Genomic DNA, 22,993 nt, shown 5'->3' with positions numbered 1-22,993 from the left:
TTATAGCACAAAATAATTAGCGTCCAAATTTTATGTACGAAATCTAATTATCTCCCTTCTTGATGTCATTAAAACTTGAAATTTGGCACAAGCATTGATTATGTCATAAATAGGAAAAGCTAATAGGTCCCAACTCCATTATTCAATTCTATGCGCCAAAAAATTGGCGTCCAAAATTTTACGTACGGAATCTAATTCTCTCACTTCCTGAGGTCATCTATTTATATAAAAAGGAATGTATGTCTGTCTGTCATTTTTGCGCTACTACACCATTCATCTAATCACCATGAAACTTCGGGAAGTTGTTGAGTACACTCCTGGGAAGTTTACTGGCATAGTACATTTATGCTATTATAAATAGCGCACGTGCGTGCGTCGTCGACAGTTACACCCCCCCCCACGTAGATCGTTCGATTTCCATCATTGCCACTAATTCTCTCACTTCCCGATGTCATAGAAACATGAAATTTGGCACGAGCATTGATTATGTCATAAATAGGAAAAGCTATTGGGTCCCAACTCGATTATTCAATTCTAAGCGCAAAAGAATTAGCGTCCAAATTTTACGTACAGAATCTAATTCTCTCACTTCCTGATGTCATCTATATATATAAAAATGAATGTATGTCTATCTGTTTGTCCTTTATGCATTACTACACCATTCATCTAATCACCATGAAACTTTGGGAAGTTGTTGAGTACACTCCTGGGAAGATTACTGGCATAGTACAACTATCCTACGATAGGTGGCGCGCGTGCGAGCATCGTCGACAGTTATGCCCCCCAGACAAAGATCGTTTGATTTCCATCTCAAGCACGAAAGCAAAAGGCATGACGAGCAACAGGATGAGTGTTCAACCAGAAAATGATGCATCCGCCGAACGTTTCGCAAGACAATTGCTGGATATTGAGAATGCTGAGGTAAAATGAAAGCTGTGTTGTGATTGGTTGCTATTTCTTATACTGCTGAGGTAACATGAAAGCTGTGCTGTGATTGGTGGCTACTTCTTATACTACTGAGGTTGCATGAAAGCTGTGCTGCGATTCGTTGTTATATATTATACCACTGAGGTAACATGAAAGCTGTGCTGTGATTGGTGGCTACTTCTTATACTACTGAGGTTGCATGAAAGCTGTGCTGCGATTCGTTGTTATATATTATACCACTGAGGTAACATGAAAGCTGCGCTGTGATTGGTTGCTATATATAATACCGCAGAGGTAACATGAAAGCTGCGCTGTGATTGGTTGCTATTTTTTATATTGCTGAGGCAGAATAAAAGTTGCGCTGTGATTGGTTGTTATTTCTCTTACTGCTGAGGTAACATGAAAGCTGCGCTGTGATTGGTTGTTATATTTTATACTGCTAAGGTAACATGAAAGATGCGCTGTGATTGGTTGTTATATATTATACCACTGAGGTAACATGAAAGCTGCGCTTTGATTGGTTGTTATCTAGATATATAAAAACGAATGAATGTATGTCTGTCTGTCTTCGCAGCAACACGCGACGGGTAAGCTAGTATGTTATAAAAATAATCAGCACAGAACGTGAACCTAAATGCTACATGGTGTTATGAGGTTGCGATTCATATCCAGGCTTTATACACAATGGATAAGCCCCCATTTGTTCCTACAGATGGGACAAGTTTTGCCTTTATTGTGTGTTACTTCACATTAATGCTGCTTTTACACAGAACTTACAATCCAGCGAGAATCTTACCAATTATCGTCCAGCAGGCCCTGACTGAATAGCAAACTTCTCATTTCCTTTCTTTGTGCGAACATTCACCACGTGCTAAAAAAAATAGGACCTGCTTATTTTTGTGCACATATGCGCCCAAAAGGTCCCCCGGGAAGTCTAAGGCTGCATTCACATGAATGTATATCGGCTCAGTTTTCACGCCGAGCTGATATACGTTGTCCTCATCTGCAGGAGGGGAGGATGGAAGAGCCAGGCACAGGAACTGAGCTCCCACCCCCTCTCTGCCTCCTCTCCGCCCCTCTGCACTATTTGCAATGGGGAGAGGCGGAACGGGGGCAGGGCTAATTCTCATAGCTTAGCCCCACCCGTCCCGCCTCCTTTCATTGCGAATAGTGCAGAGGGGCGGAGAGGAGGCAGAGGGGGCGGGAGCTCAGTTCCTGCTCCTGGCTCTTCCATCCCCCCCACCCCTGCAAATGAGGACAACGTATATCGGCTCGGCGTGAAAACTGAGCCGATATACGTTCATGTGAATGCAGCCTAAGGGAGGTGCGCACATGCTCGCTCAATTGACACTCAATTCAGTGAAAAAAGAACACATCTGGACCTCATAAGGCTAAATGGCCATTTAAATCCGGGCAGGGGTTTAATGCGTGTGCACATGAACAGGCCCTGCGCAAAAAAGTACAGTACAATGTCCAGACACACTTAAATCAACCTCGTTCAGAGCGCAAATACATTGTGGAGCCCTAAGAGTCAAGCTAAAGTGAAGACACTTTTAGATGAGCCAAATGTCAAAGTTCACGCGGGCAGCCTGTTTGTACAAGCAGATATATCGTTGGCTCGTTCAAACGAGAATCTTCAGTATTTCACATTCCTTTATAAGGGCTTATTTAGACGGGCGTATATCGGTCGGGTTTTCATGCCCGGCCAATATACGCTGCCTCTCTCTGCAAGGGAAGGAGGCGGGATGGGACGGGAGCTAGTGCACTGAGCTCCTGGCCCCTCTCCGCCCCTAGCCTTTTGCAATGGGAGAGGCGTGACAGGGGCAGAACTAAGTTCCGCCCCGCCCCTCCAATTGCAAACAGTGGTGAGGGGCAGAGAGAGGGCAGAGAGGGAGCCGGAGCTCAGTGCACTGGCTCCCATTCCATCCGGCCTCCTCCCCTTGCAGAGAGCAGCAGCATATATTGACCTGGCGTTAAAACCAGATCGATATACGCCCATCTGAATAAGCTCTAAAAGAGGAACTGAACAAGCGCTGTTTAAACCAAACGATAAGCAAACAAGCCAACAATGATTTTTATGCCTGCATAACATTAAGACGAGTGAAGAGCGAACAATTTATCATAGACTGAACAATTATCGTTCACTTTTGCTCGTTTAACAATTTTTGAACTATAATCATTCCGTCCAAAAGCAGCCCTACCCATCTGTACAATGTTATATGATTGAAGTGGAAGCATCTGTAGTACCTGCCAACATAGAGATTAATGGTATCTATTATAAAAGAGCATTCTGTATTAACTGCTGCACTGATGGTCATGATTGGCATATGACAAGTAGAGATAAGCGAACGTACTCGGTAAGGCCGATTTCGCAATCGAGCACCGCGATTTTCGAGTACTTCACTACTCGGGTGGAAAGTACTCGGGGGCGCGGCGTGGTAGAGCGGGGGGTAGCAGCGCGGAACAGGTGGGAGCTCTCTCTCTCCCTCCCCCCCACTCCCCTCTGCAACCCCCCGCTCACCCATGGCGCCCCCCGAGTACTTTTCACCCGAGTAGTGAAGTACTCGAAAATCGCGGTGCTCGATTGCGAAATCGGCCTTACCAAGTACGTTCGCTCATCTCTAATGACAAGCTTACTAGATGCCTTCAACACTTGACCTGGAAATAATTATAGTGTAGTCTTAACTATTGTGTATAGAGCCTATAATTCCCAAACATTTTCTTCAGAAGAGGGACAATGGTGACTTTATAAATCTACTCGGATACTGCAATGTTATGCTTGATAAGGTTGTTCACAGTTTCTTCCTCCTCAAGGGGAACCTAAAAGAAATAATCAAGTTACAATAAGGTACATATGAAAGGAATAAGACTGCAACACAAAGTAACTCCAGAGTAATTTTCATAAATCGGATACATAGTAACATAGTATGTAGGGCCGAATGAAGACATTGTCCATCTAGTCCAGCCTGCCTATCCTACTGTGTTGATCCAGAGGAAGGCAAAAAACCCCAGGGCCAGAAGCCAATTAGCCCTTTTGGGGGAAAAATTCCTTCCCGACTCCCTAATGGCAATCAGACTGTTCCCTGGATCAACCCCTAATAGTTCCTACCTGCCTATATACCAGGATTGACACTTAACCTAATATTTATATCCTGTAATATCCTTCTCCAGAAAGACATCAAGTCCCCTTTTAAACTCCTCTATGGATTTTGCCATCACCACTTCCTCCGGTAGAGAGTTCCACAGTCTCACTGCTCTTACAGTAAAGAACCCCTTTCTGCGTTGGTGATGAAACCTACTTTCCTCTAATCGTAGCGGATGTCCTCTTGTTACCGTCGTGGTCCTGGGTGTAAACAGATCGTGGGAGAGATCCATGTGTTGTCCCCTCATGTACTTATACATGGTTATTTGGTCGCCTCTTAACCTTCTTTTTTCTAGAGTAAATAGTCCCAATTTGGATAGCCGTTCTGGGTATTCCAGTCCCGTCATTCCATGTATTAGTTTAGTTGCCCTTCTTTGAACCCCCTCAAGCACTGTAACATCTTTCCTGAGCACTGGTGTCCAGAATTGTACGCAGTATACCATGTGAGGCCTGACAAGTGCCTTATATAATGGAAGGATAACGTTCTCGTCCTTCGCCCCTATACCTCTTTTGATGCACCCCAGGACTTTGTTTGCCTTTGCAGCGGCTGACTGGCATTGGTTACTCCAATTTAGTCTATTATCCACTAATACCCCCAGATCCTTTTCCATATCACTTTTCCCTAGTGGTACCCCATTAAGTGAGTATTTGTGACATTCGTTCCTCCTGCCCATGTGCATAGTCTTACATTTTTCAACATTGAACTTCATTTGCCATTTTTCTGCCCAAGCCCCCAGCTTATCTAGGTCCGTTTGTAGCCTCACATTGTCCTCCGTTGCATTAATTATATTGTATAATTTTGTGTCATCTGCAAATATTGATATTTTGCTGTGTAGCCCCTCTATCAGGTCATTAATAAATATGTTGAACAGAGTGGGGCCTAATACTGAACCCTGTGGCACCCCGCTAGCGACTGTGGTCCAATCAGAGTACGAACCATTTATTACCACCCTCTGCTTTCTATCGTTGAGCCAATTTTTTACCCACTTACACACGTTTTCGCCCAGTCCGAGCTGTCTCATTTTGTATATTAGCCTATTATGTGGCACGGTGTCAAAGGCTTTAGAGAAGTCCAGATATACGAGATCAATAGATTCTCCCTGGTCCAGCTTAGAGCTTACTTCATCGTAGAAACTGATCAGATTTGTCTGACATGAGCGACCCTTCATGAATCCATGCTGGTGAGGAGTTATTCCCTTAATCTCCTTGAGGTACTCATCGATGGCGTCTCTCAGAATCCCCTCGAAAATTTTTCCCGTTACTGAAGTGAGACTTACTGGCCTGTAGTTACCAGGCTCACTTTTGCTCCCTTTTTTGTAAATTGGAACCACGTTGGCAATGCGCCAGTCCAATGGTACTACTCCGGTCTTGATAGTGTCTAGAAATATTAGGTATAGCGGCCTGGCTATTCCGTTACTTAGTTCCTTTAGTATCCTTGGGTGTAATCCATCTGGGCCCGGTGATTTATCAATTTTAGTTTTCTTTAGACGCTTCCGCACCTCCTCCTGTGTTAGGTATGAGATATTTTGTGAGGGGTTCGTTTTATTCCCCTGCATCTCGTGTGGCATTTCCTTTTCTTTGGTGAACACACTTGAGAAGAAACTGTTTAGTAGATTTGCTTTCCCTTCGTCATCATCAATGATTTCTCCTGCATTGTTTTTTAAAGGACCAGCGCTCTCCCTGCAAATCCTTTTGCTGTTTATGTAGTTGAAAAATAGCTTCGGGTTGTTTTTGCTCTCTTTGGCGATCCGTCTTTCTGCTTCCTCCTTGGCAGTTTTAATCGTATCTTTGCATATTTTGTTTTTTTCCCTGTATGATTTTAGCGCTTCTTCGCTGCCTTGTTGCTTTAGTAGTTTGAACGCTTTCTTCTTTTCGTTTATTGCCCCTCGTACCGTCTTGTCGAGCCACATTGGTTTCCTTTTAGCTGAGTTTCTTTTATTTTTAAAGGGAATGAACTGCTCACATGAGGCGATTAGGATCCTTTTGAACTTTTCCCATTTTTCCTCCGTACTGATATTTTTGAGGATGTTGTCCCAATTAATGTTACCGATAGTAGCTCTAAGCTCCTCAAATTTTGCTTTACTAAAGTTTAGTTTCTTCGTCTCTCCCTGATAAGGCTTCCTATTGATTGACAGCTGGAAGTTGATTATATTGTGGTCGCTATTCCCCAAGTGCCCCTCAACCTGCACCCCCCTTATACGTTCCGGTTTGTTAGTTAGTACTAGGTCCAGAGTGACCCTCCCTCTTGTTGGTTCCTGCACAGGTTGGTTCAGGTAATTGTCTTTAATTACTCTCAAGAACTTATCACCCCTGTGAGATTTGCAGATTTCGTTCTCCCATGTTATATCTGGGTAATTAAAGTCCCCCATGATAATTACTTCGTTTCGTTTTGACACCTCTTCTATCTGCCTTAGTAGTAAGTCTTCAGTTTTTTCTGTTGCTTTTGGTGGTCGATAGAAGACCCCTATCAGGATTTTGTTATTTTTTCCTCCCTGTATTTCTACCCACAGAGATTCCACCTGTTCGTCTCCTACCCCTATATCCTCCCGTAGCCTCGGCTTCAAGTTCGATACATCACACAGTATGAAGATGATTCTGCTATAATGTGATGAATAGTCCGCCTCGTCTCTTGTGACCATCCTACAATGTATTCAACACAATCACTGAAAATGGCCTATTTATTACACCACGATAATTCGGCGGGTTGCCCTGCATTTCCAACAGTGAACCACATTAAGGAGTACCAATGTGGTTCGCGGTTGGAAATGCAGGGCAACCCACCGAATTATCATGGCGCCATTAATAGGTTGCTGGTCTGCATGGTGAACCACATATATCAGAATTAGAGATGAGTGAGCATACTCGGTTCAGGTGTTTTTGCACTCGAGCACCGCTTTTTCCGAGTAACTGACTACTCGAACGAAAAGATTCGGGGTGAGCGGGGGGTTGCAGAGTGGAGTGGGGGGGGGGAGAGAGAGAGCTCCCCCCTGTTCCCCACTGGTACCCCCCACTTCACCACGCCGCCCCTTGGCGCCCGCCGAATCTTCTCGTCTGAGTAGTCAGTTACTCGGAAAAAGCAGTGCTCGAGTGCAAAAACACCCGAACCGAGTACGTTCGCTCATCTCTAATCAGAATGGTCTGGCACCTTGTATCCACTATGTGTGGGAGTGTACGCCAAGCAGCCACCCCCCTTATTATCAGGAGGCAGTGTGAGTGGCTGTCTTATCGGTGTCCTGCACAGGTGTTATTGGCTCCTCCATTTGGTAGTCCGCTACCTGCATGGGGAGAGGAGGATGCATCTATATGCACTCCTCAGTCAGTAAGTAACGGCCATTTTCTGTGATTGTTTTTAATTTTTTATTTCCCCTTCTGTGATGCGCTACAATTAGAGATGAGCGAACGTACTCGTCCGAGCTTGATACTCGTTCGAGTATTAGCGTGTTCGAGATGCTCGTTACTCGTAACGAGTACCACGCGATGTTCGGGTTACTTTCACTTTCATCTCTGAGACGTTAGCGCGCTTTTCTGGCCAATTGAAAGACAGGGAAGGCATTACAACTTCCCCCTGTGACGTTCAAGCCCTATACCACCCCCCTGCAGTGAGTGGCTGGCGAGATCAGGTGTCACCCGAGTATAAAAATCGGTCCCTCCCGCGGCTCGCCACAGATGCATTCTGACATAGAGGAGGGAAAGTGCTGCTGCTGGTGCTGCTGATATAGGGAGATCGTTAGGAGTATTTTAGGCTTCAAGAACCCCAACGGTCCTTCTTAGGGCCACATCTAACCGTGTGCAGTGCTGTGGAGGCTGCTTTGTGCAGTGTTGCACTTTTTTTTTTTGGTATATCGGCCGTGCAGAGCATTGCACCCTGCAGTAATACTCCAGGGACAGAAGTGCGTAGGAAGGGACAGAAGACATAATGATTGAATATAGGCAGTGGGCCTTTGCAAAAAAATTTGGGGCAAAAAATCCATTTGGCCTGCCTGTGACTGTGCTCAGTGTTCTGGGTCTGTGCTGGGTGTAGTACTTCTACAAAATCATACGCAGCCAGCTAAGTGTTACAGCAGGCTTGCACCAAATTATTTCCTGGCTCTGTCTGGGCTGTGAAATCACTGCTGTATTGCAGTCCACAGTGCAACACTTTGCAGTTCTTTGACATACCCCAGGGCCAGAAGTGTGGAGGCAGGGACAGAAGACATATTGATTGAATATAGGCAGTGGGCCTTTGCAAAAAGATTTGGGGCAAAAAATCCATTTGGCCTGCCTGTGACTGTGCTCAGTGTTCTGGGTCTATGCTGGGTGTAGTAGTTCTACAAAATCATACGCAGCCAGCTAAGTGTTACAGCAGGCTTGTGCCAAATTATTTCCTGGCGTTCCGTAAGCGAAGTCAGCCTCCAACCACAGGCCAATAAGTGGCACATTTAATTACAGCGTTCTATTTCTGCATTACTGGTAATACAGAATGCTGAGGGGTAGGGGTAGGCCTAGAGGACGTGGACGCGGGCGAGGACGCGGAGGCTCAAGTCAGGGTGTGGGCACAGGCCGAGCCAATGAGGTGGCCAGGGGTAGAGGCAGGGCCAGACCGAATAATCCACCAACTGTTTCCCAAAGCGCCCCCTCGTGCCATGCCATCCTGCAGAGGTCAAGGTGCTCTACAGTGTGGCAGTTTTTCACAGGGACGCCTGACGACCGACGAACAGTGGTGTGCAACCTTTGTCGCGCCAAGATCAGCCGGGGAGCCACCACCACCAGCCTCACCACCACCAGCATGCGCAGGCATATGATGACCAAGCACCCCACAAGGTGGGACGAAGGCCGTTCACCGCCTCCGGTTTGCACCGCTGCCTCTCCCCCTGTGCCCCAACCTGCCACTGAGATCCAACCCCCCTCTCAGGACACAGGCACTACCGTCTCCTGGCCTGCACCCACACCCTCACCTCCGCTGTCCTCGGCCCCATCCAGCAATGTCTCTCAGCGCAGCGTCCAGACGTCGCTAGCGCCACTGTTTGAGCGCGAGTGCAAGTACGCCGCCTTGCACCCGCACGCTCAAGCGTTAAACGTGCACATTGCCAAATTGATCAGCCTGGAGATGCTGCCTTATAGGCTTGTGGAAACGGAGTCTTTCAAAAGCATGATGTCGGCGGCCCCGCGCTACTCAGTTCCCAGTCGCCACTACTTTTCCCGATGTGCCGTCCCAGGCCTGCACGACCACGTCTCCCGCAACATTGTACGCGCCCTCACCAACGCAGTTACTGCCAAGGTCCACTTAACTACAGACACGTGGACAAGCACAGGCGGGCAGGGCCACTATATCTCCCTGACGGCACATTGGGTGAATTTAGTGGAGGCTGGGACAGAGTCAGAGCCTGGGACCGCTCACGTCCTACCCACCCCCCGAATTGTGTGCCCCAGCTCGGTGGTGGTATCTGCGGCGGTGTATGCTTCCTCCACTAAACCACTCTCCTCCTCCTCCTCCTCCTACGCAACCTCTGTCTCGCAATCAAGATGTGTCAGCAGCAGCACGTCGCCAGCAGTCGGTGTCGTGCGGCATGGCAGCTCAGCGGTGGGCAAGCGTCAGCAGGCCGTGCTGAAGCTACTCAGCTTAGGAGATAAGAGGCACACGGCCCACGAACTGCTGCAGGGTCTGACAGAGCAGACCGACCACTGGCTTGCGCCGCTGAGCCTCCAACCGGGCATGGTCGTGTGTGACAACGGCCGTAACCTGGTGGCGGCTCTGCAGCTCGGCAGCCTCACGCACGTGCCATGCCTGGCCCATGTGTTTAATTTGGTGGTTCAGCGCTTTCTGAAAAGCTACCCACACTTGTCATACCTGCTCGGAAAGGTGCGCCAGCTCTGCGCACATTTCCGCAAGTCCCACACGGACGCTGCCACCCTGCGGACACTGCAACATCGGTCTAATCTGCCAGTGCACCGACTGCTGTGCGACGTGCCCACACAGTGGAACTCTACGCTCCACATCTTGGCCAGGCTCTATGAGCAGCGTAGAGCTATTGCGGAATACCAACTCCAACATGGGCGGCGTAGTGGGAGTCAGCCTCCTCAATTCTTTACAGAAGAGTGGGCCTGGTTGGCAGACATCTGCTAGGTGCTTGGAAACTTTGAGGAGTCTACCCAGATGCTGAGCGGGGATGCTGCAATCATTAGCGTCACCATTCCTCTGCTCTGCCTCTTGAGAAGTTCCCTGCAAAGCATAAAGGCAGACGCTTTGGAATCGGAAATGGAGGCGGGGGAAGACAGTATGTCGCTGGATAGTCAGAGCACCCTCATGTCTATATCTCAGCGCGTTGAGGAGGAGGGGGAGGAGCATGAGGAGGAGGGGGAAGAGACAGCTTGGCCCACTGCTGAGGGGACAGATGCTGCTTGCCTGTCATCCTTTCAGCGTGTATGGCCAGAGGAGGAGGAGGGGGAGGAGCATGAGGAGGAGGGGGAAGAGACAGCTTGGCCCACTGCTGAGGGTACAGATGCTGCTTGCCTGTCATCCTTTCAGCGTGTATAGCCAGAGGAGGAGGAGGAGGAGGATCCTGAAAGTGATCTTCCGAGTGAGGACAGCCATGTGTTGCGTACAGGTACCCTGGCACACATGGCTGACTTCATGTTAGGATGCCTTTCTCGTGACCCTCGCGTTACACGCATTCTGGCCACTACGGATTACTGGGTGTACACACTGCTCAACCCACGGTATAAGGAGAGCCTTTCCACTCTAATTCCCAAAGAGGAAAGGGGTTCGAGAATGATGCTATACCGCAGGGCGCTGGTGGCCAAACTGATGGTAAACTTCCTATCCGACAGCGCTAGTGGCCGAAGGCGCATTTCCGTGGCCCAGGTAGCAGGGGAGGCGCAGAGATCAGGCAGCATGTACAGCGCAGAGAGGGGAACATTATCCAAGGCCTTTGCCAGCTTTATGGCTCCCCAGCAAGACTGCGTCACCGCTCCCCAGTCAAGGCTGAGTTGGCGGGAGCACTGTAAAAGGATGGTGAGGGAGTACGTAGCCGATGGCACGACCGTCCTCGGTGACGCCTCTGCCCCCTACAACTACTGGGTGTCGAAGCTGGACACGTGGCCTGAACTCGCGCTGTATGCCCTGGAGGTGCTTGCTTGTCCTGCGGCTAGCGTCTTGTCAGAGAGGGTGTTTAGTGTGGCTGGGGGAATCATCATGGATAAGCGTACCCACCTGTCAACCGACAGTGCCGACAGGCTTACACTCATCAAGATGAACAAAGCCTGGATTTCCCCAGACTTCTCTTCTCCACCAGCGGACAGCAGCGATACCTAAACAATATGTAGGCTGCACCCGCGGATGGAAGCATCGTTCTCTATCACCATCCAAAACGGGGACCTTTTTGCTTCATCTATCTGTGTATAATATTCCTCCGACTCCGCCTGCTCCTCCTCCTGAAACCTCACATAATCACGCCGAACGGGCAATTTTTCTTAGGCCCACAAGGCTCAGTCATATAATTTTTCTAAACAATTTTTATACGTTTCAATGCTCATTAAAGCATTGAAACTTTCACCTCAACCAATTTTTATTTTTACTGGGCTGCCTCCAGGCCTAGTTACCAATTAAGCCGCATTAACCAAAGCGATTAATGGGTTTCACCTGCCCTCTTGGTTGGGCATCGGCAATTTTTCTCAGGTACATTAGTACTGTTGGTACAGCAATTTTTGGGGGCCCTCGCCTACAGTGTAATCCAATTAATTTTTTGCCCACCTGCATTACAGCTGACGTAACATCAGCTGTGTTGGGCACTGCAATGGGATATATTTATGTACCGCCGGTGGGTTCCAGGGAGCCACCCATGCTGTGGGTCCACAGGGAGTTGTAACTGCATCTGTCCACTTCTAAAGAACCCCGGTCTGACTGGGGCATGCAGTGTGGACCGAAGCCCACCTGCATTAAACATGACATTATTACCTCAGCTGTGATGGGCACTGCAATGGGATATATTTATGTACCGCCGGTGGGTTCCAGGGAGCCACCCATGCTGTGGGTCCACAGGGAGTTGTAACTGCATCTGTCCACTTCTAAAGAACCCCAGTCTGACTGGGGCATGCAGTGTGGACCGAAGCCCACCTGCATTAAACATGACATTATTACCTCAGCTGTGATGGGCAATGCAATGGGATATATTTATGTACCGCCGGTGGCTTCCTGGCACCCACCCATACTGTGGGTCCCCAGGGAGTTGTAACTGCATGTGTCCACTTCTAAAGAACCCCAGTCTGACTGGGGCATGCAGTGTGGACCGAAGCCCACCTGCATTAAACATGACATTATTACCTCAGCTGTGATGGGCACTGCAATGGGATATATTTATGTTCCGCCGGTGGGTTCCAGGGAGCCACCCATGCTGTGGGTCCACAGGGAGTTGTAACTGCATGTGTCCACTTCTAAAGAACCCCAGTCTGACTGGGGCATGCAGTGTGGGCCGAAGCCCACCTGCATTTAATCGGACGTTACCTCAGCTGTGATGGGCACTGCAATGGGATACATTTATGTACAGCCGGTGGGTTCCAGGGAGCCACCCATGCTGTGGGTGCACACGGAATTCCCATTGCGGAGTTGTACCTGCCTGTGACTATTTATAAAAAAACGCGGTCTGACTGGGGCATGCAGACACCTTGACAGAATGAATAGTGTGTGGCACATAGGTTCCCCATTGCTATGCCCACGTGTGCAGCTCCTGATGGCGGTGGCACAGGATTATATTTCTCATTGCTTCTGTACAGCATTGTGGGCTATCGCCCCGCCCCTTTTAAAGAGGGTCGCTGCCTAGCCGTGCCAACCCTCTGCAGTGTGTGCCTGCGGTTCCTCTGGCAGACGCACTTATAAATAGACATGAGGGTGGCGTGGCATGAGGGCAGCTGAAGGCTGGGCAGGGACAGTTTGGTGTGCGCTGTGGACACTGGATCGTGGGGGGGGGGGGGTTGGGCAGCATGTTACCCAGGAGAAGTGGCAGCGGAGTGTCATGCAGGCAGTGATTGTGCTTTGTTGGAGGTAGTGTGGTGCTTAGCAAAGGTATGCATTGATAATGAAGGCTTTTCAGAAGTAAAAGTTGTTGGGAGGGGGGGGGCACTCTTGCCGCTATTGTGGCTTAATAGTGGGACCTGTGAACTTGAGATGCAGCCCAACATGTAGCCCCTCGCCTGCCCTATCCGTTGCTGTGTCGTTCCCATCACTTTCTTGAATTGCCCAGATTTTCACAAACGAAAACCTTAGCGAGCATTGGCGATATACAAAAATGCTTGGGTCGCCCATTGGCTTCAATGGGGTTCGTTACTCGAAACGAACCCTCGAGCATCGCGAAAAGTTCGTCTCGAGTAACGAGCACCCGATCATTTTGGTGCTCGCTCATCTCTAGCTACAATGTATTCAAAAAAATTTCATTCTTTATTAAATAAAAAGCATAGAGCTCACAGGTCCGCGCTGAACGCGTTTCAGCTACAATAGCCTTTGTCAACAGGCTAAAAACATTTTTTACGGTAGCAGCTCCTCTCCACTTCTACTTTTCTTCATTCAGAATTTAGCCGTCTGCATTCTGTGTGAAAAGGCAGCTGACGAACTATGAAGGGGTATCTTGTGTGATTGTAGGGCAGGGGAGAGAATGAGAAGTTGTCTACGAGGAGGGGAACTATGAGGGGCATTTTGTTTAATGGTGAGGGGGTAGAACCATAAAAGGATTTAAGCAGTCTGTAAAGAGAAGGCAATAATAGAGAACAATTTGTATGAAAGGTGAGCAGTCTGTGGGAGATGGAGGCATTTTAAAGGGGGCAGCAGGAAGGAGGTTTGTGAATAGTGTTGGGTTGTGATGTGTGGTGGGAAAGCATGGAGCCAAAGATGTTTGTGTTAAAAATTCTACAGAGACGAGTGGTGGCTGGTAAAAGTTGTCATGGCAGTGTGGGCCAGGCAGAGGTGAAAACCAAAAGTGAATGGTAATAATCAGATATGACATCATCTGTGATTACCGAAGGTAACTGCACTGCAATCCCTGGCACTGTGTGGAACCAGTACTATTAGAGGTACACTAGAGCCAAACACTTTGTTTGAGCCTTATTAATATAATATAGCGAAAGGGATTGGAGTTGGTCAAAATATTTCTGTGCAAATAGTAAGCAATTGCCATTATTTGTAATTTTGCTGACCAAGTGATTTACAAACTTCAGCTGTTCGCTGAGGAAACATGTTTGTTTGTGGCTTTCACATATGAGCTGCATTTGATTTATGAACTTCAGTAGCTCGCTTAGGAGACATGTTCACTTGTTGCTTTTTCATATGAGCTGCGCGTGATTTACAAACTTCAACTGCTCACTGAGGAGACATGGTGGCTTGTTGCTTTCACATATTAGCTGCATGTAATTTACAAACTTCATCAGCTCGCTGAGGAGACTAGTTCGCTATTTGCTTTTGCATATGAGCTGCACGTGATTTACAAACTTCAACTGCTTACTGAAGAGACATGTTTGCTTGTTGCTTTCACATATTAGCTCTATGTAATTTACAAACTTCAGCAGCTCGCTGAGGAGACATGTTCACTTGTTGCTTTTGCATATGAGCTACACGTGGTTTACAAACTTTAACTGCTCACTGAGGAGACATGTTTGCTCGTTGCTTTTGCATATCAGCTGCATGAGATTTACGAACTTCAGCTGCTCCTTGAGGTGAAATTGTGGCTTGTCGCTGCATCATGTAAGCTGCATCAACTTCAGGGCAGCGTTGAACCCTCTGTGGTGACATGTTTGCACGACAGCAATGGTTTGTTTCAACACTGAACAACGGTTCACAATTAGATAAATGCTCAACTGGTGTGGCCGGCATTTGCACTTGAGATGACATGATATCACATTCAGGAGACTGAAGATAGTGGAGAAGGACTATGCTTCAACATTGAGGGTCAATATGCACTGCCAGCTATGTATGTGAACATTTGTGAGATGAGTCTCCACATAGGTATCCAGCTGTCTCATAACCAGCTACAAACTGCCACAGTTTTTATTTGTACCATGTTTTGAGTACATATAATGTATTTTAAAACTTTTATTAATACTATTTGGAGGACAGGGAGAAAAAGCACATCAACTCTGCCATTGGTTTTTTTGGGGTTAATTATGCGCGCAATTACATAGCTGAGAGCTGATGATGTCACAGAGGGAGTGTGTTCCATCTGTGAACCCTTGACATACTGCAATCTACATTGATTGCAGCATGCAAGGGGTTAACAGCGAGGACGGGTGTTCTCACTGATCCCTGCAGTTGCAGTCAGAAGCCAGCTGTTAGTACCTGGCTTCCGCTGAAAGATCCCCCCAGCTCCCTTCTGAGCCTGTGCCATCTACAGGACGTAAATTTATGTCCTGTGTTGAAAAGGGGTAAAACAATAAACAGAGGTATATTTACCACTTTGTGGCACCAGGATCCAGCACTATAACCCACTGTGATCTCAGTTATTGTTGTGACAGATGATGACATCACTGACCATTACAGCCTCTCATTTGCTGCAGCAGTCACCCGAGTTCCTGTGACATCACCTGTTAAAACAATCACCAGGACTGTGGAAGGCTGCAGCCCTGGATCCCAGCAACTGCAGAGAGGTAAGTATACTTCTGTTTATTGTTTTAATGCAGACAGTGACATTGAATCGGGGAGGAGTGAACATATGAGTAGAGGGATAAAACTAGAAGAGGTGAGGAGGGAAAAAGAGAAGTGAAAAGAGGGTAGGAGACTTAAAACTTGGGTTATGGGAGGAGGGGAGAGATACAAGGTAGATGAGAGGAGGGAAAAAGAAGTGTAGATGGGAGAAGAAAAGAGGAGAGAGCAGAGGTGAGGAAGATAATGATATAATGAAGAGTGGAAAAAGAGACAATGAGGAGAGATTATAAGGGGAGAGATGAGGTAAAAGGAGAGGTGAAAAGGGAGGGATGAAAGGAGAGGGGAGAGATAAAAAGGGGAGAAATTAAAAGGAGAAAGGAGGGTAGAGCAAAAAAGGAGAGAGAAGGGGAAATGAAAAAAGGGAGAAAAGAATAGGTGTGGAGATACAAAGTGAGGAGGGGTAAAGATAGCTGAAATGGGATAGGTTAGGAAGGAAGAGATGAAAATGGAGGGAGGGTGAGGAGAGATAAGGAGGGAGAAATAAAAAGAGAGGGGAACAGGAGAGATGAAGAGGAGAGAAATGAAAAGAAAAGGGAAGAGGAGAGTGTAATGAGGAGGTAGATGTGTCATAGAAGGGGAAGACGTAGAGGAGACGTAAGATGGAGAGAAAAGCAAAGAAATGGAGAGGAGAAGTAAGGAGGAAGACGAATGGGAGGGAAAACAGGAAACTGAGTACTGGGGGCAAGGATAAGGATAAGAATAAGAGAGGTGGGAGGGGAAAGGAGAGGAGAATTGAAATATGAAGATATGAGAGAAAAGGTAAGCAGGGAAAGAGAGAGCAGGAACAGGGATGAGAAAGAAAATGGGAATAGTGTAGGGGTCGTTAGACAAGAGCTGTGGAGCAGCAGAACGGAGAGGAGAACTGAGAATGGTTGAAGGGGAAAGGTGAGGAGGAGAAATATGAATATAGCAGAGGTGACAGAAGAGGAGAGGTGGAAAGGAGAGATAAGGGGAGAAGAGCCTGGCAGGGCCTGTTGGGAAATGTACAGTTAATGAGTAAGAAAATTAAGTGAGTCTTCTTGTGGATTCCTGCAGGATTACTTTACTTACTTCCCAGTATATGGTATCATCATAGCAGTTCTGATCAGGTGGCTGCCCCCAGAATGGCAACTTTAGAATGAAGCCTAGAAAATAGGTCAAAAACACATTACAGTACAATAATATCATGTTTCTGCTCTTTATTGATGGGTACAAAATAGCTTACACAGTAAAACAATTAGTGTTATAAGGACAAATCACCATTGTAAAATATTCCCTACTGCGGAATATTCAGCACCAAAATCCATGCTGCTAACATATGGATTTCGGTGCAGAATTAAAAATAGCAGTGCGGATTTTGGTGTGGAACTTGGGAGGCATATTCCGCAATGCGGTTGTGGAATATCCCATCCCATGTAAAAGGTCCCTTACGTGACTGAGCTGCAATACCATGCACAGCCACTACCAAATGTATGGAGCCAAGCCTGGTAAACAATAAAGATGTGGCCCTCATTGTGGCCCCTTCTGCCAACTAATAGCCTGTCTTAAGGATAAGCCATTATTTCAAAGCCCTGGAAAACCTTTTTTTTGCATTCCGTCAATCACAACTTTTTCTTTTATGTTTGCATAGCCTTTAGGGTCTTGGTATCTGTAGGATGAGTTGAAGGTTTAAGCTCTTTTGCTGTTACAGTAATGTACTGGCATATTGTTTGTCTATCTCTAGTGTGCCTTACCAGGCAATACTGGAGGGTTTACTAAGATCCCAAGGCTGGCTACGTCAAACAGTGAATCCTCAGGAATCATGGGAGTTCAAAGAAAGCGCTCTGACTTTGTTAACATTATGATCATTCTACACATTAGACCACTTCTACACACCTGTTATGACACCTCCGACAATAGCGATAGCAAAAGTGGTGGCCAAAGCAGCTCCTTGAATAGTGGGAGAAAATCTGGAAAATAGGACAAATGTATATATTTTGCATCAATCACATTTTTCTAGTATGTACTGTATATTGTATAGACTCATTGGGCCGGTGTCAACACTAGGTAAATCTAGGAACATGCAGGACCCATTGGCCTTGGAAAGCCAACAGGAGTGTTGCTAAACATACACTATGCTTGTCAGGAATAGCTTGCGAATAAAAGGAGATCAGTGTGATTATAACCTAAAGATCTGCATATACCTGGCGTCCTGGGACAAGAACTCTGCATTTTGTATTACATTCACCGTCCTGGGACAGGATATCTACTAGCGTGTACACGCGCTAGTGGATATCCTGTCCCAGGACGGTGAATGTAATACAGAATGTAGAGTTCTTGTCCCAGGACAGTGACTGCAATATCTATCTATCTATCTATCTATCTATCTATCTATCTATCTATCTATCTATCTATCTATCTATCTATCTATCTATCTATCTATTTCATACAGTTTCTATCTATCTATCTCATATCTATCTATCCATCTATCCCATATCTATCTATCTATCTATCTATCTATCTATCTATCTATCTATCTATCTATCTATCTATCTATCTATCTATCTATCTATCTATCTATCTATCTATCTATCTATCTCATATCCATGCATCCATCTGTAATGCAAAGACATCAGGTGTTTTGATTATACAATACTCAAGGCAAACCAACGTGGAGGTCCCTTTGCATGTTGATCCACTGGCCTACTTTTGTATTTTTCCTAAGCTTGCTAGCACATGTGATTACAATGATTCCTGATAAACAACATTCCAGGTAAAATCTTTGTAACTATTTTTCACTAAACTTCCCTGCAAAGTGGTATCTAAAACATTTTAAGCCAGTGAGTGCTGCGCCCGCCACCCCCAGCCCCCTCTGGCTTGATGCCACCCACATAACACAGTTCATCCCTGTACATTGCTTTGATGTTAATGCAGAATGCATCAGGTGGCTAAAGCAGGAATATCTGAGCCAAACGCGGAAAATAGTGTAAGGCTGGGTTCACACAGGGCGGATTTGCCGCAGTTTTGCCACGCGGAATTTCGCCGTGGCAAATACGCCCGCGGCCGCTAATCTCGGGATTAGCCAGCCATGTGGACGAGATTTCTCAGAAATCTAGTCCACACAGGACGGCTAATCCGCTGCGGTAAGTCCGGCTGAGACCACGGCTGCGGCTGCCGCAGCCGCGGTTTCAGAATGTGCAGCATGTCTATTTACTTTTCTTTTTTGTTTATGTTCGTCGTGGCCGCGCTCTCCTCTATGGGAGCGCCGGCCGCAACAGAAAAGCGAGTGGCTGGGCCGCTTCAAAGCCGCCGCTGCGGCCAAACCACGAGATTTCCGATGGGAATACGCCCTGTGTGAACCCTGCCTAACAGGAGCTGCTATCTGATACACTGCTGAGTGCCCGGCATAGGGCACAGTAGAGTGAGTTTGGATGAGACGGCTCCCCTTTCTCGGTACCGACCACATCATGCTGTATATACCTGTACATTGCTTCAATGTGGGCACTGACTGTGAGTGTAGTAGGAGCTGCACTCCGCTACACTGGTGAATGGGTGGCGCGGCATCATTCTCCCTCAAATCCCACCCCCAAGCTGGTAAGTGCAGGCCAAACAATTAGGTATCAAGTCATATATATATATATATATATATATATATATATATATATATATATATATAATGCCACTGTGTGACTTACGAATACATAGTGAATCACCTTTACACTCTGGAATTCGCTAACTCACCCTATCAGACTCTCCAGAACCTGCAAAAGCTTCAAGAGAAACCTGAAAACCCACCTCTACAAGTGAGTTGTAGAGTTGACTAATCGATCTCCTTAATATTAGGTAGAAAGGGACTCACCCGGGCTTAGCTTGAAGGGCTGTGGCCACAATACCTGCGATCCCACCCATAATTCCTGGTAAGCCATGCAAGTTGTGCACACCACATGTGTCCTGAACCCGAAGCTTGGAAGCAAAAATGGGCTAAAAGAGAGAATGTCAGATGAAAACAAAGAATTAAAAATAATGAAAAAATATTAAAAATGAAAAAAAACTTTAATGCATCATGTAAATCTTATCTACTGAATATACATCTATGCTGATTTCACATTAGCTGGACACAGGCATTTTTGTGCCACATTACGACTACAGATCCCGACTAGCCTTGAGATCATTTGAGATTTGCAGCCATATTATGGGTAAAAAAAAAATCACCTGTATTACACTCATATGAAATTGGCCCATTCATTTGGAGGCGGCCCATTCTGGTGTCTACTCACAGTTAAGAACTTGAATCCTAGGGTGGAGATAATTCCAGCAAGAAAACCAATAATCATTGCTCCAAAAGGTCCAATGTTCATGTCAGCACAGGTACCCACTGCTACACCTCCGGCTAGTGTGGCATTCTGGATATGGACCTGTTTGGAACAAGTTGGTGAGTATGTGACATTAGACTTACGGGCTGCAACATGTCTATGTTGTGAGTCTTTCTCCCTCTGCAGAAGCCTCATCTTCTCTTTCTCCTCCCCATAGACGTCTATGGACTACATGGGACAACCCACTTTCTATGTTCAGTGTGCATGTTTCCGTAAGTGATAGACTTTCCCTAACAACAGGCAGTGGACAGTAAATTAGAGATACCCATAGTGCCCAGCATTTCAGAGGGATTATACAGCACAAAAATTAAATTTCAGGTAAATAAAGTGATTTATACTTTTTTCCAGTTGTCATATTGCCTATCATTTTAAGGCCTCCTTCACACGGGCGTCACGGCATGATATTGCATCGCTGGTCCATACAATATCACTGTGACTTTGTAGCACCCCATGCGAGGATTTTCGGGGGATGTGTGTGTGTGGGGGGGAGGGGGCTTGAAATATAAGCCCTACCCTGAAAATAAGCTTTAACTGCAGAAAAAAAATTGATTGGTTCATTGAGTGCTGGCTGTGATTGGCTAAGCGTCAGCCAATCACAGCCAGGACTTCCGGGAAGCGGGGATTTTTCACTCCCCAGCCAGAAGACACAAAGGAGAATAGTGCTAATAAGGTGATGTATACTGTTTTCTTTTTTTTTCTCTTGTGGCTAGGGTTTAGATTAGGGCTTTGACAGTAGGATTTTCTAATGTCAAAGTTGTATCGCATCGCACGAAAATCGCGTTTTCATGTGATGCGATGTAACAGAGAGTAAGGCTCCATAGGCCTTACATGGGCTACAAAACCTCACGAGTCGCGGGCATATCGCGGGACCCGCAAGGTTTTTGTGTCGGGTTGTTGCATGCTACAAAACATCGCATGTGTGAAGTAACCCTTAGAAAATCATGGGCTTCACATGCATGTGATTTGTAGCATTGTAGCAATGCAGCTTTTTCGCCCATGTGGAGGCCTAACACACATTGTCTCAAAGTTTGGTTACCATTGAAGGAAAGTCTGAGCCAGTGAGCATTACCCCTGAAATGAGGTTGTACAGGATTAAAAAAATATATTTCTGGTTTCTTTCAGAAACAGCACCACATTAGTCTCTTGGTTGTGTCTGGCATTGCAGCTGAGTTTCACTGAAGTAAATGAGGCTAAACAGCAATACTACATACAACCTGTGAACAGCTGTGGCGCTGTGTTTGGAAAAAAAGTTCATGTATTTTCAGTCCTGTACAGTATACCAAGGAGAGGATTTGCCTAGACAGCAAATAAAATAGTATGCGTAGATTATGTAGGGGGTAGGTTTGCCACCGGGCCAGTTCCTCAATGGACCGGCTAGTAATTAGGACCAAAATTTAAGCTGATGGCATCTCCGGCGGAGCAGCAACCCCACTGCATCTAGTAGATCCCTCACTGTCTCTTTCGCTTCCGTCCCGCCACTGTAATCAGGCCTCTGACCCCTCACCTCTCCTCCCAGTTCGCATTACACATGTCAGGAGAAGAGGTCAGTGGTCACAGCTCTGATTACAGCGGCTGGATGTGAGCCAATAAGAGAGAGTGAGTGACATACCAGATGCTGTGGGGTTGCTGTCCGGCTACAGGCCCAGGGTGTCAACAGCACAGAGAGGGTATTATTATTATTGGGTCTACAAATGGGGGAATTATTACTTCTGGGGGCATTGTTACTATAGGGGCCACAACTGGGTGCACAATTACTATTGTGGGCATTATTACAATTGAGGTCACAACTGGGGGCACTATTACTATTGGGGCCACCAGTGAGGGCACTATTATTATTAGTGCGTCTATTACTATTGGGGTCACTGAGGGGACACAATTACTAGTTGCAGCCACTAGAGAAACGGGAGTAAAAACATACATTGTGATAACCCATGCCCTAAACACGCCCTAAACAGCACACCCCTTTTACTTTGGCCAGTATTTTTTGGTTGGAAAGGTAGTAACCCTAGTAGGGGATATTTATAATTTCTTACCATGTCAAACTTGCCTTTGTGTTCTACCAAACTGGAGAAGGCATAAGCGGTGAGGACACAGGCCGCCAGTGAGAAGTAAGTGTTAATAATGGCCATCTGCTGTTCTATTCCAGGATTTGCAATGGCAGAGTTGAAGCTTGGCCAAAACATCCACAAAAAGAGGGTTCCTGAAAGTACATAAGCCAGTGATGGAGAACTTGACCAGAATATAAGCACATCTTTGTGAGTAAAAATGTATTATTTAATCAATTTTTTTTCACAAAATAGCAGTGATAGCAGCAGAAGAGGAGTCTGATGATCTTGTGGAGTATAGTGACCTTTCCAGTTATATGGTTGGACATTTGAAAACATGGCTACACGTGAAAGGGGCAATTTCGGAGAGTAAGTGGGGATAGTATATACGAGGGGGTGCTGAAAAGTCTTTGGCTTTGTGTTCCTTTTTTTGTTTCTATGGTAACGAATGTTACATCACATGAAAGCCTTATGTGTCTAATATTGGTTTTTTAAATTTTGTGTTTGTAGCTTATGGCAACAGTGATCTAGGCACGCGGGAAACAAAATGGTGGAGTCTAAGGCGGTATTCACGGCAAATGAGAGCAGAGGAGTGATAAAATTCTTGTTTCTGCAAGGAAAGTCCGTGAAAGATATTCATGGTGATATGTGCCAGACATTGGGGGATCAATGCCCTTCATATTCTACAGTTAAGAACTGGGTTGCCAAATTTAAAGCGGGCCACTTCAGCACCAATGATGAGGAACGTCCTGGACGACCGAGAGAGGTTGTTGTTCCGGAGATCATTGATGCTGTGCACAACCTCAGCGAATTTCAGCTGCAGCAATAGCAGACATCATGGGGATTTCTGGTGGATGTGTTTGTGTCATTATCCATGAACATTTGA

At 46.4% G+C, this 22,993-nt stretch overlaps 1 protein-coding gene across 1 annotated transcript in view; it reads right to left on the bottom strand.

Moving 5' to 3' along the window:
• Window positions 1-3,548: 3,548 nt before the first annotated feature.
• The window catches only part of RHAG (Rh associated glycoprotein), a 93,564-nt gene continuing 74,119 nt past the window's right edge, over window positions 3,549-22,993 (bottom strand). Inside the window, exons 5-10 of the mRNA XM_066595394.1 lie at window positions 22,096-22,262; window positions 19,967-20,104; window positions 19,549-19,670; window positions 17,586-17,659; window positions 16,782-16,855; window positions 3,549-3,747 (exon numbers count right to left, since the gene is read on the bottom strand). Of these exons, the coding sequence (XP_066451491.1) occupies window positions 3,682-3,747; window positions 16,782-16,855; window positions 17,586-17,659; window positions 19,549-19,670; window positions 19,967-20,104; window positions 22,096-22,262 (641 nt within the window). The 3' untranslated portion in view covers window positions 3,549-3,681. The remainder of the gene's footprint in view (window positions 3,748-16,781; window positions 16,856-17,585; window positions 17,660-19,548; window positions 19,671-19,966; window positions 20,105-22,095; window positions 22,263-22,993) is intronic.

Source organism: Eleutherodactylus coqui, chromosome 1 (assembly GCF_035609145.1).
Source record: "Eleutherodactylus coqui strain aEleCoq1 chromosome 1, aEleCoq1.hap1, whole genome shotgun sequence".
Classification (NCBI taxonomy): Eukaryota; Metazoa; Chordata; class Amphibia; order Anura; family Eleutherodactylidae; genus Eleutherodactylus; species Eleutherodactylus coqui.
Note: the sequence above shows the minus strand (reverse complement) of the source record. Positions and strands in the feature narration are given on the sequence as shown.